The sequence below is a fragment of the Crocuta crocuta genome, unplaced genomic scaffold (genome assembly GCF_008692635.1).
Source record: "Crocuta crocuta isolate KB4526 unplaced genomic scaffold, BGI_CrCroc_1.0 scaffold1133, whole genome shotgun sequence".
In the NCBI taxonomy this organism is placed as follows: Eukaryota; Metazoa; Chordata; class Mammalia; order Carnivora; family Hyaenidae; genus Crocuta; species Crocuta crocuta.
This window is the reverse complement of record NW_027530366.1, coordinates 809,471-819,824: the sequence shown is the minus strand read 5'-3', so window position 1 is coordinate 819,824 and position 10,354 is coordinate 809,471. Positions and strand designations below refer to the sequence as shown.

At 39.0% G+C, this 10,354-nt stretch overlaps 1 protein-coding gene across 2 annotated transcripts in view; it reads left to right on the top strand.

Moving 5' to 3' along the window:
- AIFM1 (apoptosis inducing factor mitochondria associated 1) overlaps positions 1 to 10,354 on the top strand; it is a 41,190-nt gene that overhangs the window by 6,356 nt on the left and 24,480 nt on the right. Inside the window, exons 2-5 of one of the 2 annotated variants that reach the window (XM_077766163.1) lie at positions 3,606 to 3,736; positions 7,620 to 7,719; positions 8,686 to 8,810; positions 8,938 to 9,068. In XM_077766163.1, the coding sequence (XP_077622289.1) occupies positions 3,606 to 3,736; positions 7,620 to 7,719; positions 8,686 to 8,810; positions 8,938 to 9,068 (487 nt within the window). Of the gene's footprint in view, positions 1 to 2,257; positions 2,401 to 3,605; positions 3,737 to 7,619; positions 7,720 to 8,685; positions 8,811 to 8,937; positions 9,069 to 10,354 lie in introns of both variants that reach the window. The other variant, XM_077766162.1, reaches the window with a different exon arrangement.

The window sequence follows — 10,354 nt, the reverse complement described above, 5'->3', positions numbered from 1 at the left end:
TTTGGCAAATCAAGTCAAAAACTGCTAAACTCTCCCAAATCTACACTCTTAGTTTTATCAGTTTGTGAAAAGCTAGCAAAAACAGAATAAACTCTGGTATTACCTTAAAACGAACTTGTTGTATCTGGATTTAGGATTTTCTAGAGGAATAATCAGCAGAATTTTTTTTAAAGTCACTTATTTTCAATAAATAAACTCAGGGGTGGAGGTGGGGAACACAACTAAATTTGTTGAACGAAACCATGTGGAACTTTTTCTACCCAGTTTCATTTTCTAAGCTCTGAGAGTTGTCAGTTTCTGCTTGGTGCTCAATCATTCTATGGGTTTCTGAAATTCAAAAGCTTGCCCAGACTGAGATAAGCTTCTCCACCCCTGCATGTTTTTATTTTCATGATTTGTTATTTCCAAATATAAACCATTTTATTTCATATGGCGATGAAGGATTCTAAAGCAGGTAAGAAATAAAAACAGTAAAGAAAAATACATTTTTACTTCTAAAGGTGTGGGTTTATAGTCTCTTATCTGTAATTCAGAAATCAAAATAGGACTCAAAAAAATCAGGTTTTTGTAACTCATTTGTCAGTGAAATCTGACCTGAACTGGAGAGAAAGCCTATTTATAATCTTTTGTTCATCCCACTCAGTGAAGTTTGTCATGGAAACATTAATGTGTGTGACTGTGGGTTGCTGCCCCTTCCTGTGCTGAGTGTTATTTATGGTATGGCATCTGTATTATATACTTAAAACCAAACAATTCTGAGTTCTGGAATACAAATCTTCCCAAGGATTTCAGGTAAGAGACTGGAGACCTGGTTTGGACCTGTTTTTACTTTCTGTGCCCTGAAATTGTGGAAGCAAGGAGGAAAGCTCCGTATTTCTGATATGAAATGCTACAACCAGTGTCCATTCTGTTTGTCCTTCAAAGCCTGGTCAGATCTATATGCCTCTAGACCATTGGTTCTCAGAGTGCAGGCCAGCAGCATAAGCATCACCTAGGAACCTGTTAGAAATGAAAATTCTTGAGTCCCCATTCTAGATCTCCAGACTCAGAAACTCTGGGGGTGAGTCTGGTCATCTGTGTTTTGACAAGCCCTCCAGAGGATTCTGATGCATGCTCAAGCTTTAGAACCACTGCCCTAGATCGGGATCACCAAATGGCAGCCCACAGGCCAAACCCACAAACTTTTGTAGGCATGCCCCTTGAGCCAAGATTGGTTTTTACATTTTTTAAATGGCTGAAAAAAATTAAAAATAGACTATTTTGTGACATATGAAAATTATTTAAGATTCACATTTTAGTGCCCATAAAGTTTTATTAGAAAACAGCCATACCCATTCATTTATATCTTGTCTGGCTGCTTTTGTGCAACATCAGCAGAGACTGTGTGGTCTGCAAAGATGAAAATATTTACAATCTGGTCCTTTACAGAAAAAGTTTCCAACCCCCTGTTCTAGGTCAGTAGTCAGCATGAGGAGTATCACAAGCAGAGAGGGTTCTGAGACCTTCCTTCATTTCCATATATGAGAGTTGTTATATTCTTCAGATAATTACACAGATATACAGAGTTTTACACCAACATAATATTTATATTATTTTGGAGGACTAAGAGCCAAATAGTTGATGGATGTTTTAAATTTCATCATTGTAGAAAATATTTTATATTCTGAAATTATTTAGTTCTTTGGGGAAGATAAATCCACTTAATTTTTTTTTCTTATTTTGTCCTTTAACATTTCCATCTTCCAGGACACATTACCTTTCATGAAAGACAGAACTGTGTCCTGGTTAGATTGTGTTGTGGGGTTTTCTTATTTTGTGCGGGGTTCGAGCCAGCCATTTAAATTTTTCCATAAGTGGTGGTTCTAATGAATATCCCAGGTAGCCTGTAGTTTACATTTGTATCTATTCAGTCACCTCTCTGTGTTCACTTCATTTGTGAAGAGGATGTGAAGAGAGAAATGTTTGATGAACTGCCCATTTGTTTTTCATTATCTTTTCTGGAAGCTGTAAATTTCTTCCCTGGGCAGCATTCAATTATACTCTTAAACTCTCCAGCAATTTAAGTTTGAGGATTCTGATATCTGTAGTATTCGTACAGTTTTGATTATTTTTTTCTTGGTCATTGAACAGTAACCTCACGCAGCCCAATGGGCAGTAAGTCTTTACTTGTACAGTGCATTGACCTGTAGTCATAAATGTGTATTAACTATTTTATTTTTGTATGTGTGTGTGTGTCTTAATGAATTGTGTTCCTCAGGCAACTTGCTCCAGCGATGGCATGTTCCTCTAGAACTCCAGATGACAAGACAAATGGCTAGCTCTGGTGCATCAGGGGGCAAAATCGATAATTCTGTATTAGTCCTTATGGTGGGCTTATCAACAATAGGAGCTGGTGCATATGTAAGTAGAAAAGCAGCTTGTGAAAGAAGCTGCCAGACAGCTCCCATTAGTAGAGTGAATACTCCCCTGCTTTAACACTTCTGCAGCTAACTCCCCTTTCTCCTTTGGGAAAAGTTTCCAAAAAGCCTTCCTTAAAGTGCCTACTGTCTAACATCCTGTGAAAGCCAACGTGGGAATGACTGAAATTTAATCTCATGTTGACTAGCTTTGCTCTTTTCACTTGTCTTTTTACTCGTTACTTGAAAGACACTGCATTTTCTTAGATTTGACTAATCCACAAAATTGTACCTTTTCTCTTGGATATGACACACTAACCTGTGAATAGGTCAGAACTCATTGCAGCTTCTTAGCACAATATTTTATTTTGACCCATTTGCCACATATTCAGTGTTTCCCTCAGCTTGGGACAAACATTAAAAAACAACAACAACAGCTTTCAATACAAACTATTAAGCATTTCTAAAAGGAAAACTATCCCTGAATCTCACCCAAAGACTCTATTATAGAAGTAGGCCTAGTATAGTATCTCCAGTTTTTTAATGGAATTTGCGTGAGGTGAGAAATATGTTTTTAAATGCTATGTAGTATTAACACAATTCTATCTCCTTAAATGAACTCTGATCAGCTTAGTTGGTCACAGAGGAATTCTTCTGTAGGTGTTTTTTTTTTTTTTTAACTTGGCAGGGTTTACTGTGACTAAGCAGATCATTCTAAAGTTGGATCACATAAGGTTGAGTGAACCAACTTAGATAACACCTAGTAACACCCTTGATTGAAGAAAGCTGTTTGCTTCACTCCCCAGGAGCAAATGGTTGGCTGCCATTATGGTTTTAGTTCTTTCCATACTGGTAAGAGTGAAATTATCATTGTTCCTTGGTCACTAGGTTATAAAAAAAAAAAAGGGGGGGGGCGATGAAAATTACTTGAAGTTACCTAGATTGACTGACCTGACTCCCAAATGCACCAATAGACAGTTTTTGCCAGCTGTGAATCGACTCAGACTAAGAAGTAGGTGAGCTCTGTCTGATAACAGACTTTGAGGAAGGACACAGTCTCCTCCAGTCCTGGAGCCGCATTTTTTTTTCTTTTTTAGCACAGGGTAACCAAAAATGCTTCCCTGCCTTTGTGTTGAATGTTTCTTCATTAATACTTAGTGCTTTCTCTATTTCCTTTTGTTTCTTTCTTGGCCCTATCTTTACCTACAGTTGTGCAGTGTCATCACCTAGGATCCCCTTCTAGATCACTAGCGTCTACAGGTGCTCCTGTGAAAGATGGCAGAAGCCTAGTATACTTCTTAATTGTAGGAGCGACAGTCACTGGGGCAGGAGTTTATTATGTAAGATGCTTACACTAAAATATATTTGGGGGTAGGGTGGGTGAGACCATGGCACTAATGAAAACTTGATCCATTAGACAGTGAAATATTCACAGCATGTGCTTTCTAGGTATTTATCAAAGGGACATTGTCAGTCACTAGGGAGCCCTCAGATCTTATCTTTCAAACTGTTGAAGCCCTACCAGATGTATCTAAAGCTATCATACATTTAATAGTTATTATAGATCCTTCTCATTAATCCTGTATTTGAAACTTTTGCCAAGTTCATAATTCTTTTTTAAGATGCTAAATTATATTGTGCTTTAGTGCTGCAGACCTAACAAGATAGTCTCAAAGAGTAAACATTGAATAAGCAAACAAAAGGAATTTGAATACCATCCGTTTAGATCATTTTAGGTAAAACGTAATTTTTGTGTTTTGTCAGAAATGATCAGCCTATCTTTTATTGTGAAAAGGCATTTTATTGAATGCTTCTGAGGAGGTCCAAAAAAGCCACTGAATTACAGTATTCTCCCCACCCACCCCCAGCCTCTATTTCAAAGTAAATTCATTTGGCAGTGTCCCTTTTGTAATCTATAATTTGGTCAAACTAGTGGCTGAAGTGGTACGAGCTAACACATTCGTGTAGACTGCTTTCATAAATGCCTCTCATTCATAATTGAGATACTACTCTCTGAGCCTTACCTTTTCCATTTCCTAGCTCTCAGCATTTGCCATCAGTTCCACCTCATTCATTCAAAACTGGATTTAAAGCGTTTGCACCTGATATGTTTGTAACAGCTGAAACCTTTTAAGCCTCTGGTTTATGTTGCTGTACCAGAGTTGGATGGCCTTCACAGAGCTGGCCAGGCAAACCTCTTGATGCCAGGCCACAAGACAGGGACCAGTGACTGTTGGTTTCTCCCGCCTTGGAAATATCTACGAAGCACAAGTTCCTCTCAAGCCATTCACTTAAATGCCTCATTGCCCTCTGTGTTTATCCAACACTGGTAATAGTAAAGCTACTCTATTATAGTGCTTTCAGGTTAAATGATAAGCTTTTGTCTACCTACAACTGTTATTAAACTGTTCTGTAAGGTTTTATATTAGGTTTTAAATTATTTAAAATGTGATCTGAGGTAGCTTAGATTTTTATCCTCTGAAACTGGTCTTAGTCTCACAAGAACTGTTAACTTAAAATTGGAGTTAAGATTTGATGAGATATAACTATAAGTTATTTAGTGTTTGTATGAGTCTTCTCTGGCTGCTATAACAAAATAGCCCAGAGAGAGCAAGAGAGTGAGTGCATGAGCTCTGAAGTTTCTTATTCTTCTTATAAGGGCACCGGCCCTGTCAGATTAAGGCCATGCCCTTATTTCACCTTTATCACCTCCCAAATGTCCTATCTCCAAATAACATCACATTGGGAGTTAGGGCTTCAACATAGGAATTTGAGAGGGACATAGACATTCAGTCGACAATGGCATTCCTTCATAATTTTTTTCTCGCACATGAGGAAATGTTCTGATTTAAGTACAAATACTACTGTAGTAACTCCTGAGTTGGGAGCTCCTTCCCTTCCCCCAACTCCAGCCTCCAGAAATATGGGGACAGAACTAAGAACAAGGAAAACTTTTCTGAAATATTTGGGGTCTGTACTTTAAACCAGTCATTTTTACATTTTTTTTACCATGATCCACAGAAAGAAATACATTTTATCTTGCAACCCATTATGTAACTACAAATACGTAAAATTCAAGGAAAATTCAAAATAATACTTAGTAGAGATGACATACTCTGATGGTTTTATTCTCTTCTATTTGTTTCTGTAATGCTGATTAGAACCTTACTGAACTGATTGTACAGTCCAGTAATGGGATGCAACCTCAGTTTGAAAAGCAGTGATTTGAATAGCACTTCTTCCGCTTAGACTGCAAGTAGGAACTCCTGATAGGCGTGGATGTGGGCATTCCTCCTCCTCCTGCTCTAGTGACTTTCTCTAGGATAACAGGCAGGTCTCCTAATCTCAGTAATGTTACTAGTCAGTGAGCAGAGCTAAAGTGGCCTTTAGAATATTTAATGAGATTTAGTATTGGGGCCCTTTCCCCAACTTGTTCAACTGGTTCAACTGGTAAAATCATATTGCCCCAGAGAATGACCTTTTTCCTTTCAAATTTCTTTTAAGGCAAATAAACACTGCCATATTAATCTGTTCAGAAAAGTTGTCTCCAGAGGCACCAGAGGCACCTGGGTAGTTCAGTCATTTAAGCATCTTTTACTTTTGGCCCAGGTCATGATCTCATGGTTTGTGGGATCAAGCCCCAAGTCAAGCTCCATGCTAATACCACAGAGCCTGCTTGGGATTTTCTCTCTCTCCCTCTGTCTCTGCCCCTTCCCTGCTCATGCTTGCTGTCTTTCTCTCTCAGTAAGTAAATAACCTTAAAAAGAGTTGTCTTCAGTGATATTTTTCACAAATTTGTAGTTTTTCTTAACCCTTCATGAATTCATGACAATAATTGCAAATCTGTGCAAACTAGGAATACAGCAGTACTTGGGGGAAAAGTAAATTTCTATTTAGATTATTTGTACACATTTTTATATCAGGATATTTACTTAAAAAGCTAGATCCATAAATATATGTGTATATAAATATGACAAACCCCACTAAACCTCAAGATATTTTTTGGTCTGCTCTTTCCCTCTTGTGTGAAACCATCAGGAGGTGTAAGAGAGCCTAGGCTATTTTTGGATGTCCCTCTCTGCTGAGCATGACTCCAGTTTCTCTTTTCACTCATGTTGACCGGCTTAAGCCATTTTTTTTAGGTAAAATTCCCTTTCTTAAAAGAAATATCTTTTTAAGTGTGGGGAAGGTAAAAACTCTCTTCCTGAAATTAATGTTAGTTGAATTCAACTTATTAATTTCATGAATCTAGTGGCAAATTCAAGGACTACCTATTCTCTTTTAACATAGAGTACTTAATTTTCTAACCCATTCATATCATATGTTAGATGTTTCCAGGCTGATAAATGTTACATCCAGATCTCAGAGTCTAGGTTCCTCGTTACAGCCCATTGCCTAATGGCCTAAGGGATCATAGAAATATTCTTAGAACATGTTTTATGACACTTCTTCTGATTGCCCTTACTTTCTCCTCCAATTAATTAATAACCTAGGATTTCAGTTGACATAAATCACTTAACTTTCTGTCTTGTTGAGCCTGTAGAGTACAAAAGAGTGAAAGTGTTATAATTAAAATAAGTCATTCTTGCCAGTTATAAAAAATCTCCAGCAAAATCTGATGCTGTATGTTTAAAAAAAAACTAGTCATAATGTTAAAGAACTTTTCAAGTTGAACAGCTAGAAAAGGTAGTATATTTGAAATATGTGATTAAGCAGGGTGTTTGACCCTTGATAAATACCTGAGTGTCAAAAAAAGGAGAGACCATTGAGGGAAAGATGAGTTACTCTATAAGACTAGGATACGGGGAGCCATGTTTCAGGGCATTATCTGAGTACCCAGCAAAAGTTGGGACATCTACCTGGAAAACNCCACACTGCAAGCACAGAACCTGATGCAGGGCTTGAACCCATGAACTGTGAGATCATGACCTGAGCTGAAGTCAAAAGCCGGGATGCTCAACAAACTTAGCCACTCAGGCACCCCAGAGCCTAAGGAAATTTGAAACTGGAACATTTTCATCTGCTTACCTGTATTCTTTCTAGGCCAAGTGTATACATACTCAGCATTTTTTTTCTTGAGAAAATAATTTTGACTTGATGATTTTAAAATAGAAGAACTTCATGTAGACAAAAGCTTCTCATTTAATTGAAAGATAATGATATTACTTATGGTGTGAGCTAGCTTTATGATGAAATAAATTTTCTCCATGTTTGGATCTGCAGGCCTACAAGACTATAAAAGATGACCAAAAAAGATATAATGAAAGAATGTCAGGATTAGGGCTAACACCAGAAGAGAAGCATAAAATGGCCACGTCACCTGGTGAGTATATCATTTGAGGCTCAGTATGTGAAGGGCACGTTAAAAACAGTTTGGGTGCTGTACTTTGCAGATGTCTTATACAGGACGATGGTATGAGATGGTTAGCTTCAAGAAACTATGGAATTACCCCAGACTTGGGAATAATTTGTTAAAGTAATTGACTGGAATTTGGGTTTGAGCATAGTCATTAACGATGATTATGATTTGTTGTTTTTCTTTATATCAGACTCTTAAAGGGCAAGCTTTAAATTACAAAGGCAAGCTTGGTGAGGAAAATTGTTGGAAAAGACATGAAGGCGTTTTTTTTCGATGAGGACATTATTTTGGTCTGTTTTGTTCTCTGTTAGAGTCTTTGGAGTTTTCTATTTGTTAAAGATATATTTGTTTCCCTAGAGCATATAGCCCTAGCCATCACTTCCATCTCCATGACTGGCTTGAGTTTTCAGAGAGGAATGTTTTAATCCTTTAATAAACCCTACAACTCTGGGTGGACGATTTACCTCTCTTTCTTCAACAACATCTCCTTATTCCTGAACACTGTATGATAATCCCCACTTGACCTGCTGAGTTTCCCCTCTTTATTGTTAACAAAAGCTGAAAATGAACTTGATATTTTCTTGTTGGTCAGTAGGAAGTGAATGGAAAGAGCAGAAGCTTTCTAATATATATTTCAATAGCTAGACATTTAAGCTAGGTTCTAGTTCCGACAGACTTAATGAATGAATGACATTGGCCAAGTCACTCACCTTTTAGGGGGCTATTTTTCACTTACGAAGTGAAAGAGATACTTGCTTTTCCTCTCCTATCAGGTGGCTGTGAAGTTTGTCAAGATTAACATAGATACAGTGTTTTGCTAGCCTCACGTAAAGGGTCGGAACAAGTGCAAGGTGATTTTCTTTTTTAATAGTGGCAAGGACTAATCTGAGATTTTCAGAAAATTAACCTTGTCTGGTCTGTTGTCTACAGCTTCAGAAGGAGAACCAGTTCCTCAAGTCAGGGTACCGAGTCACGTTCCATTCCTTCTCATCGGTGGAGGCACTGCTGCCTTTGCTGCAGCCAGATCAATCCGGGCTCGGGATCCAGGGGCCAGGGTGAGGTGCACACTGTCTTGCTTGGCGCAGAGGACGTGGTCCGCAGGCACTTAGCCCCTGTGAACACTTTGGCATCTGCCTCTTAAATGACCTAACTCTGATAAGTTTCATTATTTTATACCTAAAGGTACTGATTGTGTCTGAAGATCCTGAGCTGCCATACATGCGACCTCCTCTTTCAAAAGAACTGTGGTTTTCAGATGATCCAAATGTCACAAAGACGCTGCGATTCAGGCAGTGGAATGGAAAAGAGAGAAGGTGTGTTCACTTATGTAAGCTGGGCCTGACTAACGACTTCAGCTAAACACAGGGAATGGGTCAGGATTTTGCACAGACTGTGTGCAGCGCATAGGAGAGACGATGTGGCCACATACCAGTGTCTGCTGTGGTACATGCTTGGCACAGCTCAGAGGCAACAGGATACAGTGGCAGGAGGCCTGGATTCTGTCACCAGATCTGCCAACAAGTAAAGCTGTAGTGTTGGCCTCTGAAGTAGGGGACCTTTCTGTTAGACTTCTCCAGTGAAGATCAGCTCGGCCCATGTTGTCCCTCCTTACATTACACTATCCCAGGCATCTCCCAGAAAAGCAAAAGAAAAGACACTGTTCTCTGGCATATTCTTTGATGCCCTACCAGGCATTCAGAATTGTGGGAATGCTGTAAGGAAGAACCTCTTTATTAAAATGTTTGCATGAAAGACTTGGAAATATAGGTCCTGAAGCCTTTCCCTTCTAAGGGACTCGATGGATCTCTTGATCCCAGCACTGTTTTTCGGTTCCAATTTTTTTCTTATTAGTGGTCCTGTTGATACTAGGCTAAATTTTACAAATCTACCCACCTCCATCACCCCCATTATCATGTTCTATCCTCAAGCAGGATGCGTGCTGCCAGTTATGTTAGCCACCCCTTCATTAATGTCTCATAGCTAATGTCTGCTATTTGAGACAGAATCCTCTCAGGAGCTAGATACAGCTGTCCAGTGACCAGCCATTCTAGACAACTCATTTTTATGGATGTGTGAATACAAGTTCCTTGGGTGGTCTTCCTGTCTCTAATTTTGAAACGAGCCTAAATCCAGAGCAGCGTTTCTCAGCCTTGGCACTGTTGGCATTTACGGCTGGGTAATTCTTTGCTGTGGGGACTGGTTTGTGCATTGTAAGATGTTTAATAGCATCTGTGGCGTCTCCCACTAAACACCAGAGGCATCCCTCCCCCTAAGCTGTTACAGCCAAAAATGCCTCCAGACATTGCCAAATGCCCTGGAGGGGGCAAAATTGCCCCCACTTGAGAACTGCTGCCCTAAAATACCTCTGTGTACAGGGTGCTTGGGTGACTCAGTAAGTTAAGTGTCCGACTCGATTTCAGCTCAGGTCATGATCTCACGGTTTGCAAGTTTGAGCCGCATGTCCGACTCTGTGCAGCACAGAGCCTGCTTGAGATTCTCTCTCCGTCTCTCTCTGCCCCTTCCCCGCTCATGCTCTCTCTCTAAATAAATAAATAAATAAATAAATAAATAAATAAATAAACTTAGAAATAAAATATCT